This window comes from Ammospiza caudacuta, chromosome 3 (genome assembly GCF_027887145.1).
Source record: "Ammospiza caudacuta isolate bAmmCau1 chromosome 3, bAmmCau1.pri, whole genome shotgun sequence".
NCBI lineage: Eukaryota > Metazoa > Chordata > Aves > Passeriformes > Passerellidae > Ammospiza > Ammospiza caudacuta.
In genome coordinates this window covers 69394391-69414224 of record NC_080595.1, presented here as the reverse complement: position 1 = coordinate 69414224, position 19834 = coordinate 69394391, and the positions used below count along the sequence as shown (strand labels likewise).

The following is a 19834-nucleotide window of genomic DNA, read 5'->3' as shown; positions in this document are numbered from 1 at the left end:
CAGTGTGCAAGCTACTTACTGTAACCACAGGCCACTGTACCAATCACAGGCAGTGATTGGTGGAACAGATTTGCTTTATGCATAGTGTTACATAGTAATGTAACAAAAAGTCTCTCATAGAAACAGCAGCTTTGTACATGAGATTGAATATATTGTTTCAAAAAAGGCCACAGATAACAGCATCTCCTCACACAAAGCAGTTTTTCAACAGAGTAATAAAAAGTTACCAATTCTTCTGAAAAGTCTGCTTGTTCTGTTTCAATTTTTTTAAACAAAGCACTTGCCACTTTTCCCACAAATCAGAGAACCACTGAGTCATTTAGGTTGGAATAAATCTTTAAAATCATTGAGTCCAGGCATTAAGCAAGCACCTCTGTGTTCTCCACTAACCCATGTCACCAAGTGCCACATCCATGCGTTATTTGAGCACTTCCAGGGATGGTGGATCCACCGCTACCCTGGGAAGACTTTTCTCCTACTTGACCACCCTTTCTGCAAAGAAATTTTTCATAATGTCAAATCTAAACTTGCTCTTGTACAGCTTGAGGGAATTTCTGCTTATCCTCTCATTTGTTAATTGTTCTTTGTTGTGCTCCTGAAATGCTTGCTTTGTTTTGCAAATTCAAGCTTAATTTACCACTAGATGGATTATTTGCATCAGATGCTAATTTGAAAAGTTTATCTCTGTTGATACTTTTCACCTGAGGACAGAAGAACCCTGCCTGTTGGCTCAGCATCTGGAATCTTCCACATGGAAGCAAATTTTAAAAACACATCATTGTAATATTTGATACTGGTACTTTTAAAAAGGCAAAGGTTTACATATGGTCATGGGTGGAGAAAAATTAGACAAAGCTAAAATTTCATTAGAGAAAGAAAATTTAAAGGACTTTTATTTTAAGGCTGGAATAATTTTGAGCACAGCCCAAAAGCTGTCTCTCATAGAGAGAGCATTCAGTTTTTGATAAGATATCTCAGTCCCTTGGAAGACTATGACTTATTTGAAAGTGATATCGTTGATTGGTTTACTTCCAGCAAACTTCCTCTACTGCTGATAGCATTTCAGTGCCTGTGTCCATCCTGGACTTGCCATCTGTGATTTCATTGTTCCATTCAAGAGTATCCATCACTTTTTTGAAAAGCTAAGCAATGAAATATTTCTAATAAAATAAAGTGCATCATAGATGAGGAATGTTTTCTTACATACCATGCTGAGACATTCAAACCCATTTAAACTGATGGGATTTCCACAGTCCAGATAACAATCTGTATATATGGACCAAATGATCTTTGAAAAATCTGTATTTAATCGTGGGATTCAGCAGGCAGATGAGGACTTGAAGCTGGTGGCTGTTTATTTGTAGTCACATGCCCAGCCTCCCTGTAACCAGCAGGGATGTAGTGAGAGCAGCCAGCAGAGTCTGAAGAAGGAATTCAGCTATCAAAATGGTGCTTCAGTTTTGGAATATGTGAGATTACACTCTAGTTTCCATTGGCTGTAAATTAGATCTCTGGGGTCTGCCAAGAGCATCTTAGGCCTGTGCATATCTTCAGTGTGGATACCTACAAATAAGCACCTGTCTTTTTAAGTCTCTTCAGCCACTTCTGACCCCATCACTTCAGATTTTCTTCTTTGAAAAGAAAATCCCTCATTTTACAACTTTCAGTCCACGTCTGTGCATATGTTGCCATCTCACATTAAAAAAATGTCATCTGTTACATGTTCTCCAGAGATCAAGGAACATCTTTTTACAAATAATGAGTATTCTCAAAGATAACTCACTGGGGGTTTGACTCTCTTTTGACAGCCTCAGGAAAAGAATAATAGACATTGAACAAGCATCGAAAAAAAAGTGACTGAAACAAGTACCTTAAAGAAATACTCTGATATTTTCTGAAGTCTTAAAGAGTATTTCATGACATTTTGAGTAATTTGTTAGTTTAATTAATCACATTTACTTTGTTTTGTAGGAATGATTTCGAAGAGTATTTTGACATCTTGATCACAAATGCTTTGAAACCTGGGTTCTTCTCCCATACACCAAATCAAAGACCTTTCCGAACTCTTGGTAAGTTGCAGCTGTAAGTCCCTTCTCATCTGCTTACTTCTATGGAAAAAAAAAAAAGAAAATTAAGGCAACTGAACACTGGCAGTGGAGTGGGAAGTGGACTAAAATTCTGTTAAGACTGAGGAGCATTGAGAAATTAAAAATTACAGTGTTGAGGACAATTAAAAGGCAGAGCTGTGATAGTAATTGAAAATACATTGGGGTTCAGATATTTCATCAATAATGAAAAAGAAGCTTCATTGTGCTCACAGGGTCATGCAGAGAAAACAAAATTTAGTTCTGGGAAAAAACAAAGCAGAAATACTTAAAGAATTTAAAGAAAATTAGGAGAACTGTACAAATAAAATTGTAAAGCTGAAGGAAAGAATTTATGATGGAAATCTGACAGCATTAAGTGTGTTTACTTTGGCTAAATAATGAGAGAGCAGGTGAAAAGGAAGCACCCCTGTACTCATTTAATTTAATTAAAACAATCTGAAGCACTTGGCAATGTTGTCCATTAGGTAATTAAGGTTGTAACACAGGAGGTTTATAAGAGCAATGTTCATTGAACTACAAATAACAATAAAACATTGCTGAAGACAGTTTACTTTTCCATATTTTGGTAAATACCTTTATGATTAAGTTACCTGAAAATTAGCCAAAATATAGCCAAAATAACTTAAGTCGGCATACACTAAACCACAGTTGATCATTAATTTTTGACAGGAAAAGCACATTCCAGCCCAAAAGAAATTTTGCTTATGTAACTTCTACAGTAAATCTGAAACAAGCAGCAAAAATACATATTGAAACTATATTTTAATGTTTCACATATTTATATAGGAAAATAAGAAGTATCTTAGGTGTGATTTTTAAAGGATTAGTTCAAATAGTTGCCAAGCTGACAATTTGAGAAAAAAGTAAGTAATCTCAGAAGGGAAATTGAAACTACTTGTATGAAAGGAGAAATGGGGAATAAAATCATAAAGGGTGAAAGAGGCTTAGTTCTGCAACCATTTGATTTAGTTTTGTGTAAAGCAAATTGAAAATAAAATGTAATTCACTTTGGATTTCTTTTAAACAATCTGATTAGCCTGACTTCCTGAGGAAATCCTGCTGTGTCCCTCTGTCAGAAATCCAGCCAGCAGCTTTTGGACCTGTTGGGCAGTTTCAGTAAATTTAAGACAGCCAAAAAGCTCCAGGATACTTTGAGGAGGGTTTTTTTGTTTTGGTTGGGGATTTTTTTTGTGCAAAAAAGGGGCAGAATAAAGGGAGAAGACCAAGTTACTCTCTCCATTGATAATATGTAGCATTGGCATAATCACCACATTGAGCTGTAAGGAACAGTTCTCATGAAGATGTTTCTTTCTCTGCTTTCAAACAGGAACAGCATTATCTGGAGTTCTCTTACTTACTTTGTGGTTTTTATTCAGTTTATATCCTGACAACGCAAAGCGGCTCAAATGTCAGTCAATCACTCATTATTTTAATACCTTATTATTGCAAAATAAAATGTAGTTTTTGTTCTGGACACTTCACTATCTAAATAGATGAAGCACACAAACATAACTAAAGTAATAATCAGATAAATAATTTGTTGAAACCACTGACCTGTGAGTGTATTTTTTTTCTCAATATGTTTGTATCCAAAGACAGTAACTGCTGTCTTCTGCAAGACCAACCACAACTTTCACAGCAAAGACTTATACACATAGGGCAGATTTTTAGAGATACGTTTAAAAGTACTGTAGAGCTTGTTAAAGACTACATGAAGTTTAAACCATAGAAGTAGGATCATTTATATGAGAAAATTCCCAAAATAATAATACATTTCTATAATGTTTATTTTGCTGCCCTACCTCTGTGTTCCTCACAGCAGCTGAAACAGTATACAGTGAAGTTTCGAACACATTGACAGGGAGCAGTTTTGCAGTTTTCAGAATTTTTAAGGCTTTTTTTCATATCAGAACCACTGAAAATTTAAAAATCTCAGTTTCTAGTTTCTTTCTTCCTGTTGGCACTACAGACTTCAGGCAGAAGAGTTTGGCCACTGTGCTGCAGATCAGGGGGACAAAATTTTCGTATTTTTCCTTTGAAAAATTAAAAATCTGTAGGTGAACATCATAGTAAATATTTTCTTAAAGCACAGAGACTAAACTTTTGCTAAGGTAATTTAGGGTAAAAAAAACCTTTTTCTAGGAAGAAATGTGTTGGGAAGTAATGTGTTGTTTCTAGGAAGAAAATAAACTGAAGTAATTACTTATTGTTGTTACCCATTTCTCCAGGTCTGAGTCTCAGCCATGTTGTTCCAACCATTCAGTCTGAGCTGCAATAAATTCCTAATGGTACCATTTTTCATTGTGCTATAAATGGACTTAAGGATAAGGCACAAAATATGGAATGTGTTCTTAATTTCAAATATCCCAAGTGTTGCATTGTGTACTGGAGCTAAATATTATTTATCTGTAACAGAACTTCTGCTCCAGATTTTGAAGGAAAGGTTTTGAAGTTTAGTAAAGAGAAGGATAAATTATTCTCAGTGAATTGGTTCAAAAGGCAGTTATATTCAGTAGGCATTTGAAGGAGAACGAGAAACAGGACAAGATGACAAAGGAGGCATTGTCTGGAAATGTGATATTGGGTAACAGCTCTGGAAAAGTGTTTTTTTCAGCAGACAAGTAATTTTAGAGCTAATCCATTTAGAAACCATGAAAAATTGTTTTAATTGATCAATTAAAATTGCATCACTATTTCATTTTCATTTCAAGATGTGCATCATTTAAAGCAACCAAAACACTGTTTGAAAGCCTAAAAGATTTGTATGACTGGGGCACTGAAAAGCACAATAATTATTTATTTAATTTTGCATAATTTTCTTTCAAAGTACCATTCTGTTAAGTGAAGGAACAGTTTATATGTATCTTTACAGATTTTAGGACAGCTACACTTATTTTGATCTGGCAAAATGGTTTTTATGATTAGGGGTAACTTATGTAGCAAAGGATATATTTTGTGAAAACAGAGCTGCACGTAAAAATACCCCCAGCCTTTGCTACCACAATATAAATACTCCATAACTAACTTGTTATTCATGAGGTTGTATTTTGTTTTACATAGGGAAATTCCTCTCATGGTTCTTGAAAGTACTAATAATATCTTGAGCTACAAGACCTAAGGATCATGTTGAAAATGTTTGCGTAAATCCTATGTTGACAAGGAAGGATTTTCTTTGCTTTCAACAGCTACATCCAGCTTAAAATAATTTCTTATTCCATGAAGGGCTTGAAGGAATATAAATAGAAAAGACAGTTGTGAATTATATGATAATCTGCAATACATGAAGATTTCTGTAACATTTGACAACAGAGCTTTCCCTTTATCACATCACTTTTTAATGCATATCAAATTACTAGCCTGACTGCTAGTCCTGATCATTGCCAGATACATCCAAAATTATAATTGAAATGCTAAAGATAACCCTTAATTCTCTGGAAGCCTTCTCTAAGTCTGTATTCACAGGGAAGTCTGCTTGGTCTTAAAGAATGCTTATATGCTTATATATCTTTTATTTTCATCTCAGGCACAGCTGTCTTTTCTGATCTGGTTTGTTTTTGTTTTGTTTTTGGGGTTTTTTTCCCATAAATTGGAAATGTATTGCTGACTGTTCAGTGCCTGAATTTAAAACACACACTTCAAAACTTATGTATAGCCTCATGTGCATGTATCTGTACAGGCTGAAAACAATCCTACAGATGTAGTGCCAGTGAATACCACTTTCAAAGCCTGCTTTCAGTTACACTTCCAGGCTGTCTTCCTTCCTCTGAACTTGAATTTATGTCCATCTTAAGGTGCCTCTGTTGCAGAATGTAGCTTCCCATTTAAGAAACTTTCAGTCCTCTAATTTTTTATGGTTTTCTGGTAACTGCCATTTTAACAGTTCTGTGCACAAGCTTCTTCTCCCTTCTAAAAATGCAAGAAAACTCTACAAGCCAAAAGGACCAATTAGAGAGGAAAATATGGAGATCGGATATAAGACACCATGTCTCTGCAATAAAGACCATCTTTGGTTATTAGGGACTGCAAGATTTCAGAAGGTGGTGATCCCATGTCTGCTACTTGAGTTTTCTTTTGCCATCTTTTGTGAACAACTGCGTTTGACTGCGCCAGAGATGGGCTGGGGGATCCAGCTGGTGGGGGCATGGGAGGAGGGAGGTAGAGTAAGAGCAGAGCAGGACATGGAAGCATAGAGGGGAAAGGGATTTCACACTGATGGGGTTTTCTGAATATCAGGTCTTTGCTTTTTGACTTCTACTGTTGCCTCAAGGAGGACTTTTGCAATAAGGCTAGTGTCTCAAACATAGCTTAACATGATGTACCCGTGTCCTGGGCTGACTGGGGCTCCCAGCTGGCCCTGCAGCCCCAGCAGGGGATGCAGCACTGTGCTCCCACAGGTCTCAGAGCTCAGGAAGCCTTTTGCAGGGATGCCCACAAAGGGCCTCATCTCTCATCTCTCAGGAGGCACAAGGAGAATAACAACAGCACCAGCAAAGGGCACCTGTGTAATCTGTTCTCCCCTGGCTCAGGGTGTTCCTGTATCTAATGCAGCTGTGCTTGTTGCCATTCTTCTGGAGATGGTGCCTGTTCAGATCAGTCTGTGTGGATATGTTCTGTAACATGAGGCCACATAATAATGCATTTTTGCTGGAAGCATGTGACAGAATGCATGTAAAGGGTGCACTGGCTGCACACTGCATTATTCAAGAGCTATCAAGTCCATAACCATTTCCTATATCTCTTCTACAGGAAGATGCCTTTATATTGTTATAACATCCCACAGTGCCATATGGCCCTTAAAAGCCATGCTACTCTTTTTTAAGGGAAGTGCTGTTTAGCAATTCTTTAAAGTGTATTGGCACTGTTTTTCATGTGATTTCCAGCTTTTTAGGACAGAAAAATGATTAAAACTAACAAGTAATGTTATTTTGTACTCTAGTTTTCAAAACTCAATCTTTTCGTACCTCACAGTACATGACATTAAGAGTCTCTTAATGCTCTAATATCAGAAACAGATTCTGTAATAAGCTGACAGTAGGAGGTCCACGATTGAAAGGGATAAAGCATCTTGTTGTGTACCCAAGCCACCACTGAGAAATAATTCCCTACTCTAATCTCAGCCAGGGATTTTCATTTTATCCATGATTTCTGAGAAAAAGGAGTTTCTTTTTAAGCAACTGGTTAGTACAGATGATTATATAGACTTAACTTAATATTCAGTGCTAGAACCTGACTGTTTTTAATTTTTATAATGAGAAACCAAAAGGATTATGGAAGTACCTTATAAAGGTGCTTCCTTCAGGTGACACCCTCTTTGGCAACACGATCAATGTCTGACTCCACTTTCTGAAAAGCAGGCTAGGACAGGTCTGTAGGGCTGACAGTGGAAGACACATACAAAGAAATTTAATCTCCTATACCAAGGTTTGTTTTCATACAAATATTCATAATCCACTGGAGACGCTCGGAGATTATTTCAAGAAAATCCACAATGTTAGGGTTCTTCAATGACTGTTTCACCTCCTATCCTTAGTTTAAATGATCTTAGTCTGAAACTATTCCACTTTGTGTACATCTTTGCAAAGATATCAGCCACTTCAGATTTTTTTCCTTGACAGTGTAAACAGCTGTCTCAGAGACTACTGGTTTCCTGATCTTATTTATGTCCTGTGGACAAACTTTTAAAAAAATCAACAGGTGTTACCTTGTAATCAAAGGGACATACCAATCAATCTTTTTAAGGTTTGCTAGATGGTACCTGTATGTAGTTTAAAATCAATACTTTGGGAATAATTTGAGAACAGAGGTGATCATTTTCTATCATGTCCTCAATGTTTGTAATTAAGTCATGGGATACGTAAGATGAGAGTCATTTAACTGTCCTGATGGGTTAACAAACTCTTTTCTAGCAGTTAAATTTTATTTCATTTTTGGTAAACATAGTCTATGGTAACAGTTTGGATTTGGGGTTTTATGTGTTCAGTGCAAAGTTCTGTAAATTTAAAACACGTGCAAAAAGCAAAATAGAGTTGGGCCAGCACATGCTCACATCCTTTTGCTGAGCAGGTTGTTAAAGTCACAGGCTTCTTTCTTTCTGATAGTTTCCAAAGTCCTTGGCTACCATGTTTGATGGTCTTTGCCTCATTAAAACAAATGCCTTGTACAATTTTGTTCCATGACAGAGATAATGAATTAGAACTTGAGGACACACAATTGATCACTAACTGGCAGTACATCATTTATAAACCTTTTGTGAAATGCAGGAGACACTGCAGCTTGCACTGATAGTGTGTGTAGCTACTACTGCAGTGGCGTGATTAAACTGGTGTAAGTTCTTCAAGTCGTGACTCTGTAGCAGTTAGACCATGTGGAAGCCAAAGAATGACTTTCCCTTACAGCACATTCCTCTTGGCAATCCGAGCTGGGAAGCCATTCCTTTTCTTAGGAAGAGTGGAGTGAGTGTGTTTTGTTCTGTTTGTTTGGGGTTGGTTTTTGAACAGGCTTTACTGGTACTTGCTTCAGAAGTGAGGCCAGATTGTCATCACATCATTTACACAAATTTATTTACACAAATTATGGGTTTCACTCAGGCATTTTACAGCACATCAGAAGCTGGAGGTTGGGCAGCAAAGCTCTATTTTTGTTTCTACCAGGAGGGCACCATGTTGGCCTGACTACAGCAATTCACTATAAACCTGGAGCACAGGCAAGGGCTGGGATTTCAGCTAATGCCTGAAACTGGCCATGGGAGGTGCCTGGTTATCAGCTGAACTGGCCAGTGGAAATTGGGTTTGGTGCTCCTTCTTGAGCTCCTTTGGCTCAACCATATTAGCCAGAAGAGCTACCAGGACGCAAGCTAATTCTTTAACATTTACTCTGTTTGCCTAAGCATTGAGGATTTCATGGTATATGTGGGTAGGAATTTCCACCCATCCCTTACTGCAAACCTCTATCAATACTGCACTTTCAACCACATTTGAGTCCGGCCTAGCATTCTGTGAGATATTACACCCTCAGCAGGCTGGAGAGGAAAAGATGGGCCTATCACTGCCAACCCAGAGAAAGGCTGCAGTACAAACTTCCCCTTGATTAGATATTTGAGTATCCATCCGTGAGAAACTAGCTACAAATGACCCAGCTACTGGAAAATGACACAGTAGTTGGGTCATTTGAGAGACCCTGCACCCTAAGAGACTTTCAGTGAATGCAACAGCGCAAGAAAACTTCATAGGAAGATAGTCCCCATTATTTTCACTGTTGTTCATAAACAACTCCCTATTTAATTTTTCTTTTCTAAAGAAAAAAATTTAACAGTGTTTGAAGTAAGGCATCTCTTTGTTGCTGAGTATTGACATGCATTCTCCAATGCCCATCCTTCTTTAAAAGAAAAAAACTTACGGTAAATATGTCAGGCCAAGGTCCTTATATGTTTGCATAGTGTTCAAAGTACTTCAGAGGATAAAAGGAACAATAAGTCATTCATCCAAAAATCAAAACAGTGAAAAACTGCAACTTGCTTCTGCATGAAGACAGCAGGGGTTGCTTCAGCTGATTACCTTTGATATTAAATAGCGTGTTTGGCACAGAGCTGATAAGAATATTACAGACACTAGTTCAAAGAAAGTTTAAACTGCTGCTTTCAAAAGCATGGTATCTACAATATTCCTTTTGTTAAAACTGGAAAACATGTTTAGCATATTTGCCAAGTACTCCAAAACAGAATTCTTTGTGTATAGAGAGTATATTTTCATTTTTAAAAGGAGTTACAGTAACTGCTACAGTAACACTACTACAAAATCCTAGCTATTGATTACATCATGTTATATTCAAGGCCTTGAAGGATAAAACTCAAACCCCTTTTCTTTAAGCTGTTGTGTAAGGATGTGATGAGAGTCACTTTCTGTCTTCTAGGAGCCCACAGGCAGACCAGATAAACAAATGTTAGAAAAACAAAAGCACTGGCTTTTTTGCTTGAGCTAAAGAACCAAGACATTGAGTGACCTCCCCTGCACCATATCTCTGGCAGATATGTATGTTCACCTAAGATATGTAATGTCCTAATCCAGAAGCAGTGAAGAAAACTGAGTTTGAATAAGGACTCGTCAGTCTTGATTGTGAAAATCCTTTTAGCTCTTTTTAAAGACTTAGCATATGGAAAAATTGACATTATTTCAGTTAATTCTGCTAGATTTAATTTTTATGGTTCATTAATATGTCCTTTGTAATTTTAGAGAAATGGACCCATGAGCTCTATGTGTTCTATATTGAAATTAATCAAATTATTTGATAGTTATCCAGCAATTATTTCAAATTATTGAAAGTGATAAGCTCAGTTAGTTGTTTATTTTAGAAGACGGCTGCATACCAGTGGTTCAGACCGTGTTTGTGTTTCATTTTATGAAAGAAACTTCCTTCATAGAGAAGCATGTCAAATGCCTTGAAACACACACATACACCATGTAATTAGGAGGTCATTAAAAGTCAACAGAAGAACCTCTGTCATAGTTCTGTGATCACCTTCTGGTGTTGTTTCTTTATTGTCTTTTATATAAGAATGCTAGCAGAGAGTAGAACTCTAGTACAGTCTGATCTGGATTATACCAGAGAGATAAGGCAGGGAAACTGCCCCACTTAGGAAGCCAAATTAATCTAAAAAATGCAGCTTCTTTTTACAGCAGAATGAGCTAAGGGCCTGTCAACCCAACTCTCTCCTGCCAGTGGGTGCCCACAGAACATAAATTGCCATAACCTAAAACCTGTGTTTTCAAAACCAAAGCCAAAATGCCAAAATGACCGCTTTGTATTCCAGACAAAACTGTATTCAGCAGATTATCTGGCTTAAGGGAATTCTACTCCAAACCATGAAAATGTTATTAAGAGGAGACGATTCTTTCCCTTCATATTCTCTAAGAAAAACAGACAATATATAGAAGCAAAGCAGTGTGCTCTCAACTTAGACTACATTTATAGTCTGATAATAATATATGATGCATAAAAATTCTTGGGATTAATGGAAGATTTTACACTGAATGTGGAGACCCAGTTCTGTATGGAAGAGAAAAGCAAATGAATATTTCCATATATGAGCAAGGCTTGCCAAATCTACTCTTATTAGCCCTGAGATTAGCTCAGCTGGTTAGAGCATGGTGCTAATAACACCAACGGGTTTGTTGCAGCAGTAGTAGCAGCCATTCTGTAATAATACCTTGAGTTCTCATGTTTATGTTTCCTTAGAAATGCTAAAGAATGTGTAGCAATTTTTTAGACAGATAATTTGATTCAATACCCACAATTCTAGACTAGAAGGGTGAAATTGTGGTTATGATTGTCTTTTCACCTTCATTCTATTTCCCAGCACATACAATAGGGTCCATGTCTGGGGGGGAAGAACTAAATTGAAATTTTAAAAGACTGAAAGGAACACTAGAGAGGCAAACCATGCACAACTCAGCAGCTGTTCTGGCATTAAGAGAACACATATTTCCATTTTATTTGTTTTGTACAATTTTATTATTAGATGGTTAAACAGATAGATTTTATTTTGTCCATGAAATAATAAATGTCCCTCTGGAAAGCATATAAATTTATGTAGATCATTACCAGACTCTACTGCTGTTTCTAAGTAGGATGTTACACCCTTGGTAGCTTATTCAAAACCTGTCTTTTTTTACTTTCCAAATCTGTATCAGAGAAATGGATCATTTTAAGAAGCTATTTTTTGTATGGAGTTGCAAGCCTCTCACTGTCTTGATTTCACCCAGCCAGCATCCAAGCCACTCACTCACTGCCCCACCAGCAGGATTGGAGAGATAATCAGAAGGTAAAAGGCAGAAACTCATGGGTCAAGATAAAGACAGTTTAATAAGTTAAACAGTTTAATAAGTTAACTTTTGAAAGTTAAAGCAAAAGCTGTGCACTCAGGCAAAACAAAACAATTCACAGCTTCCCATGGGCAGGCAGGTGTTCAGCCATGCCCAGGACAGCAGTGCCCCATCACATGTAACTGTGACTTGAGAAGGCAAACTCCATCACTCTGTGTTCCCCTTCCTTCTTCCTCCCCTCACTTTATATACTGAACATGATGTCAAATGGTCTGGAATATCCCTTTGGTCAGCTGGGGTCACTGTCCCAGCTGTGTCTCCTCCCAAACTCCTATGGCACCTCCAACTTTCCTTGCCAGCATGGAAGTACTAAAAGCAGAAAAGGCCTTGACTCTGTGTAAGCTCAGTAGTAACAAAAACATTTTATTTTGTTACTGTGCTCAGCACAAATCCAAAACACGGCCCCCATACCAGCCACTTGGAAGAAAATTAACCCTCCCCCAGTGACACCCACCAGGCTTCTTGAAACAAAAATTGACTCAGAATTATGTTTTAAGGGTACTGCCATATGTCAAAAATCAAAGGTGTGTTTTGAAACAATGAAGTACCAGGAATAGATACAGAAACCAGTGTGTAGAAACTGCTCTGGCTGTCTACTATATATCCTCAGCCACCTCCCACTGCAGGCAGTGAAGGGCCAGCAGTGCTGGTCCATGGAGGGCTTTGCAGTGCCCAAACAGCAGTGCCTGCACTGCACACTGACCCAGAGCTGTGTTTCCTGTTGCAGAGCCTTCACACGGTGTTTCTGCACCTGAATCCCAGCTGAGGTGTGCTAATTACAGACCTGCAGTGCTGATCAAGAGCCTCAAGGAACCCAAATGTCATGCAGAATTGGCACAGACCCTATGGAAGACGAGGGGTCTGAGGGATGGATCAGTAGTACAAATTTGTAAACTTTGCTGATCCACTAACATTTAGTGCAAACCTGTGTGAAATAATTTCACATTCTAGTTCTTAAAATGATGTCAAAATCCAAACAGAATTCCTGGAAGGAAGAAAAATTACCTGTGAAATGGGGGACTTACCAGTATGACTTTGCAGGGCAAAAATCATTCTTTGACATATATAACATGTTCATAAACAATACATTATAGAAGTAAGGAGGTTTTGTCTCTGTGTAATTTTTTTCATCAGTAGAATTCAAAAGAATAGATGAGTAGACAGAGAACCTCATAAAGAGTTACCTTGTGATTTGATTGGGAACCAGTTTGGAAATTTAAATCCAGGCAGTTTGTAGTAAAGCAAAAATAAAATTGTGTATGGTACATTCCTGGCAAAGCAAGAGCTGGCAACAGATGCAGAAAGCTTCCCTTCAGCATAGTTTCCATGAATCTGTATGTGCTGGTTTTGATTAAGGAGCTTTAGAGTTCTCTTGTGTGTTCTCCAAAATGTCAGGCTTTTATTAAGGTTAGTCTGTAGAATTGTTTTTTGCAAAAAGCACATTTTGCTCTTTTGATCTGCTATTGGAAGCAAGTAGTGAAAAGAGCCCTAGAAATTAGCTGAGAATATGTAGATGAGTCATAATCAAAGTCTGGGCTGAGATCTGCTTCAGTTTAATATGACAGCTGCTCTCTGCCTCAATTTCCCAGTTTCTTAATAGGGCAGCTTACCTAATGTTTATGAAGCAACCAGGAGAACTGCAAAGTGGCAAGTGGCAGAGATCTGCAGCAAACAGCAGATGTGGATTTATCACATGAGGTAAATATCAAGTGTGTAGAGAGTCACCTTGTTCAGGAGCAGCTCTGCTTCTCCCACCAAGTACAGGGAAATAATAGGTCAGAAAATACAAAAATGGACTTTCCTTGGCTGCTAAGTGGTTGTGGAACACTGTGTTGTTTAGGTGAGCCTAAGTCCTCCATAACTGATGTTCCAAAAGGAATTAGTTCTTGCAAACTGAAAGCTCAAAACGAAAAGTTGTATACCATCTTCGTTCTCACTGTCTTTGTTCTTCAGTCTATCTTTGTTATTCACATTAGGCTCCAGATGTCCTAAACTTCAATATGTATGCTGCCTGTTTTTCTAGGTAGAGTTAGTGACCCCAGGACTTTTTCTCTTCATTAGCAAACATGTTCATTCTAACTTGATTCATATCTGCAGTGAAACCACTTCATATGTTATTACTGTCCACAGATTCTAGGTGCCTCTGTGATACTGCCAGACTAAGGTTGAATGCTCCAAGATTATTATTTTTTCTGGAATACTAGTAGCAAGAGATTTTTATCTGTGAAATTCCTGCATAGAGAGATCTGGCACAATGCCCTTGGTTCTGAGAAACAAGATAAAGCACATTTTCATAGAAATGGCCAAGTGGTTTTGCAAACCACACAAAATGCACAGATAAGGAACTGGAAAGGTAATCATAGATTGGTTGGGGTTAGAAGGAGACCTTGAGAATCATGTAGTTCCAACCTTCCTCCTAATGGACACATTCAGGTACACCAAGTTACTCCAAGCCCCGTACAACATGGCCTTGAATACCTCCAGGGAGGGGGCATTCACAGCTTCCCTGGGAAACCTGTCCCCGTGCATCACCACCCTCACTGTAAAGATTTTTTTTCTAATAGCTAATCTAAAGCTACTCTCAATTTAAACCCATTTCCCATTGTTCTGTCACTACATGCCCTTGTAAATATTCTTGTCCCATCTTTCCTGTAAGTTCCCTTCAAGGTCCCAGTTAGGTCACCCCCAAAGCTTTCTCTTCTCCAGGCTGAACAATCACAGTTCTCTCAGCCTTTCCTCATAGAAGAGGTGCTCCATCTCCCTGATCAATTTTGTCTCCTTCCTCTGGACTCAGTCCAGTAGGTCTGTGTCCTTCCTGTGCTGAAGATCCCAGAGCTGGAAGCTGTATTCCAAGTGAGGTCTCAGGAGAGAAGGATAGTGCAGGGGAATCCTGTCAAAGGCCTTGCAGGAGTCCAGATAAATGACATTTTTAGCTTTTCCCTTATCCACTGTTGTGGTTATTCCATTACAGAGTCACTAGGCTGGTGAGACAGGATTTTCCCTTGGTGAAGCCATGCTGGCTACCTGGACTCTCCTCCCTGTCTTCCATGTACCTTAGGAAGTGTCAAAGGAATCATTTCTCTTTTACTTCTTCAGAAGACTCATTACTACAAATCTTTTCATGTTAGTCTTCCCTGCAAAGGATAACTAAATATACTTTGCCAGAAAGGAATAGTTTCCAGTTTTACTTGCCATCTCCAGCCCAGTCACATTGTTCTGAGATTAACAGTGACTTTCACATGTAAGAACTCTTCCTGTTTGCTGGAACATTAATTTCCTAACGTTTTTCATTTTGTTTATTAAATACGAAGTTGTACTGTATCTCAACAGATACAGGAGCAAGGTTTTGTGTTGATTTTTATTATGGTGTCACCTGGCTCCTTAGCAGACCTTAAACAGCTTCTTAAATCTCTGCCAGTTTTTCTTACCCTGTCACATTCTTTGTCCCTCCTTTGAATTCATTCATGACTGTGATCCACAGGGCCATGAAATTGTCCCCAGACCTCAAGAGTGAGTTTGTTGTCATTCTGCCTTCCATCACATACTCACACCTTCTCCTTACCTTCTTTTGTAATGTTTTTATCTAGAAGGAATAGGAATAATAGAAAATGCAGTAGAGACTGTAATAAAACCATTCTCATTGCAAAAAAATTGCAAAATCACCATTAGGATTCATTGATGATACATGAACAGAGATATGACTCCAAGGGGAGAGTCTAAAGTGAGTGTTAGGTGCCTCTTTCAGTGCCTCTTGAATGATTTCCTAAGTACAGGGAAACAAAATATAAGGCACAAAATATATCAGGAAAAAAGTGTATTTGCTGCTGAACAAAACCACCCAGGGTGATTGTGGGTATATTTCATATTTTTTCATATCTATGATTTTAAACTATTAGTGGCAGTTACTCTATTTTCTGGGAGAAAATGGTCCTTAACTATTTAATGCCATTATATTCTAATTAAATATTTTTTCTTTGATTGTTATTTGAGGTGCCAAGTACTATGAATAACCTAAAAAACTACTCCCTATTATTTAATACATATGTGACGCAATGCTGAGGTAGTGTCTTCCCTGACAGCCATATTCAAATGGGTTTAATATCAGTATGATTTTTACATGTGTAATGTAATGTTTCTCTGCTACCATGAGATAAAAAGAATTCTTGGGTCAACAGAAGCCAGAACCCCTCTCTCAGTAGTCTCAGATATTAGCTTTTATTTCCAGAAGAAAAAAAAGATTAAGGCATCCAGTTTTCCTTAAAAATACTGGGTTTGGGTGGGGTTCTTTTAATTACTAAAGCTGAGCAAGGCTTTATTATCCACTGTCTGCAGCTATACTTGTACAGTTACTAACAGGCAGAGAGCTGCATAGGTTTATTTGTTTATTTATTTTTAACTCCTAAATTTATTTTTCTGCATTTCGAATCTTAAATCTTAAGTTAGTCCTTAAAGGTTGATATAAAACTGTCCCCCTTCAGAGGCAGCCAATATTTGGAGCTGGAACTTCAGACAGAATAAAACAATTAAATTAAAGTAGGGATTTGAGACAGTGTAATAAGAGAGGGAAAAGGAATGGAACTACTTATGAATGATAAATCAACCTAGTTGTATAAATAGTTTTCATATAAAAGTTAATCAAAAAGTCTATTGTGTATTCCAGGTAAATCAGTGTAGTAACAATGCATGCTCATGTCTCCTATGCAATCATTATTCCCTTGAAATAACATATTTTAGGGAACTGAAAAATGAAGAGCTAAGGACCCTTGCAGCAGTGTCCCTATATTGGTTTGTGGGGATACATTTCTTCAGCATCAAATTGTCTATTCCAGTTTTCATATATATTTTATACCTGAAGTATTAAGATATAGAGAAAAAAGTTCTTAGTTTTTCTGTAACTGAGGATTAAAGAACTTTTGTTCTTTTTTTGGTCCTTGGTGTTTGGGTTTTTTTAAGTCTAAGGCCAAGGTAAATGATGACAGGGACTTTTTCCTTATTACACTTCAGTGTCAGTTTTCAGTGGGGAAAAGTATGGTCCAAGAGCAAATTTCAGTATGCCTTATTTCAGGAGGTATTACTAGAGAGACTTAAACAGCTCAGATAAACTGGAATGCTACACAGTGCAAAGAAGATGCTTTGTGTGTCTCATTTTGATTTTAATTGAGAAATTGAGGCATTTTTCTGAAGTGGCAGGTTAGGTCAGAACTGTCTGATGGCCCTCATCTCATCTTCTCTGTTTCCCTCTGTGTTCTGCTTCCACCTCATGTATTCCCTGGTAAGACCAGATATGGACAGGTGCTTGAACTGACTTGTATATTCCTGGAATGTTTATATCAGGGGTTTCTTCCCTCAATTACCTACCTTTCCTAACTTAATTTATTGGAAGTGCTTTCTGGAAAAGCCTGTCTCTCTCCATAATTCTATAGGGATCTCTAGGAATACTATAGTACTAATTTTAACATGATTATTTTTCTGAATATTGGAAGTTGGTCATTTATAAGACTCTGGATCTTTTTAAAAAACTAATGAGATTCAGAATAAAACTGCTCTAGAGAGGGAATTTATTTCTTTTCATACCTTTTGTACCTTTCCAAGATCCCTGTTTAAAAAAAACAAAAAAGAACAAGAAAACCCTTACAAAATATGTGCAATGAAGAAGTGAAATTATGTAATGTCCACTTTACTCTTGCAGAGTATGTTTTCTTTTTTATAATTGCAATTAAATAAAATTACATAAAACTCTTGCCTAATTTGCACATGAGCTACAATTAAAAATGAACTTGTAGGAGAGTCATTTTCCAAAAAGTGATTTTTCTTTTCTGAGAAAAATAGATGGCCTTGCTTGTATTTCATCATATCAGTATTTTAAACAGAAAGGCTTTGTTAGCCACACTGTTCCTGGGAAGGCAGAAAGTAAATGCATTGACAGTTTTGAAAACAAATTACTTAATCTGTAGGGAGCTGTTATTTTCAGTTCTTGTAACACAGCAATCAAAACCTTCAGGAGAAACTTATTTGCTGATTCTTCTCTAAAGAAACTACTGATTTTCTTATAAACAAGTAAAACTTCACAGAAACTTACTTGCTGACGTCTCTAAAGGAACTACTGATTTTCTTGTAAACAAATAAAACTTCAGTCTTATCTCTACATAGCCTGTTACTTGGCACAATTTAAGCAGTAAGGCACATTTTAATAAAAGTGTAAAAGGTTTTGGTAAAACTAAAAAAATACTTTTTTTAATTTGTCCTCAGAGGATTATGTGGTTTTTATATATGCCCAGGACAAGTTGAGAATACACAAATAAAAAAATACACAAATATAAATACACAAAGTACAGATATTTTGTACTTTGGTTTCACTAGGCCTTGCAAAATAGCAGAAGGACAGAAGTCCTTCCTGAGAAAAGTATTTGTTGGTAATGTGATAAACAGTACTTGAATTATTATGAAATAGTTTATTTTTTTCCACAGGGTGGTATATGTTTTTTTTTCTCAGCTTTATCTGTGGCGTTCTTCCAGAGAAGAGCCAGTTTTTAGTAGTTCTGTTATTTAGTCCTCTGTATGACCAAACACACTCATGTTGAGATTACTAAGCAAAAGACCTATCACTGCCTGTGTAAATCTTAAAATCATGTTCCAGTTTTCAAAACTGAATTTTTACTTTAATTAGTCCAGCCTCCATCTCATCAGCCACAAGCCGCCCCAAAAAAGGCAGAATGATGCAAAGGCAAGAAGGGGAGGTGATCTTCAGGCTTTTTCTGGGATGGGGGGGAAACAGAAAACCCCACAACAAAACAGATTGGACATCCAAGAATGGAGATGGCTGAAATCACCAGTCTCTTTGGGAAGCCTTAACCTTTCCTTTCAGCGCATCAAGTTAAGGGAATATTTTGTTCTTTATCATTTCCCTGCAGTCACACAGGGGACTGGCTATTGCTGGTGCACAGGCAGATGGATTTACAGCTGCTTCCAGGGCACAGAAGTAATTCAGGGATGGCAAAACACACAGTAATACCTGAGTGAACTGTGGAAACCACACAGCAAAGTTGATTGGTCTATACACAGGAATTTTGGATGATACCCTCAGAAGGGTACCCACAGGGTATGAAGTTTTATTTCCAGGAATCTTGTAAGTGCTTGCTTTCTTCATGGAGAACATGCCCACAGGGAAACTCTACAGCTTATGTCATCCCATCTTGTTATACCTTTACAACTGGAAGAACCCACCTGTGCAGGTCCCTTTGTCCTTGTAAAATGATGTAATTTCCTGCTCTGATTTCCCTTTTGGAAAGGAGTTTGTCTTTCTTAAGTGAGCTCAAAATGCTCTCCAGAATCTGACCATGTTTGCAAGCCTGGAACATAACCCAGCTTTTTTAGTAATGCCCTCAGGGTCTGAAATGGCATTATTTTAAATTGCAGAGAGGCATATCAGTGTGATAGTTGTGGATCATAGAATAAATTTGTTTTGCAGCAACCCCCATGCTGGTAACCAGAGCTTCAGCATGCAGAACACGAGCCCGTCTGCATGAAGTGCCTGCAGGCAGAGGGAGCCCACCAGAGCTGCCCATGGGCAAAAAGAGGCACAAACAGCTACAGGCACGAGCAGCTACATAATTGTCACACGTTTTTCATACTACTGCACAGCTCAAAGGGGAAAAAAATAACCCTAATAGACAGTCTAACTAGGTCTGTATGGAAAGGGGTTAAAGGCTGACCAGAGAAAGGGAGAAGGAGGGGATGTAGTGGAGCTTTATGTACATTGTAGTTAAACCCAGCACACTTTCAGCTGGCAGGGCCTCTGGGCACCTGGAATTGCTTTCTTGCCCTGGTGTCTGCCCAGTCAGGTTGATG

At 37.8% G+C, this 19834-nt stretch overlaps 1 protein-coding gene across 1 annotated transcript in view; it reads left to right on the top strand.

Moving 5' to 3' along the window:
- Positions 1-19834, top strand: part of NT5DC1 (5'-nucleotidase domain containing 1) — a 137377-nt gene that overhangs the window by 92883 nt on the left and 24660 nt on the right. The window contains exon 8 of the mRNA XM_058801870.1: positions 1972-2069. Within this exon, the coding sequence (XP_058657853.1) occupies positions 1972-2069 (98 nt within the window). The remainder of the gene's footprint in view (positions 1-1971; positions 2070-19834) is intronic.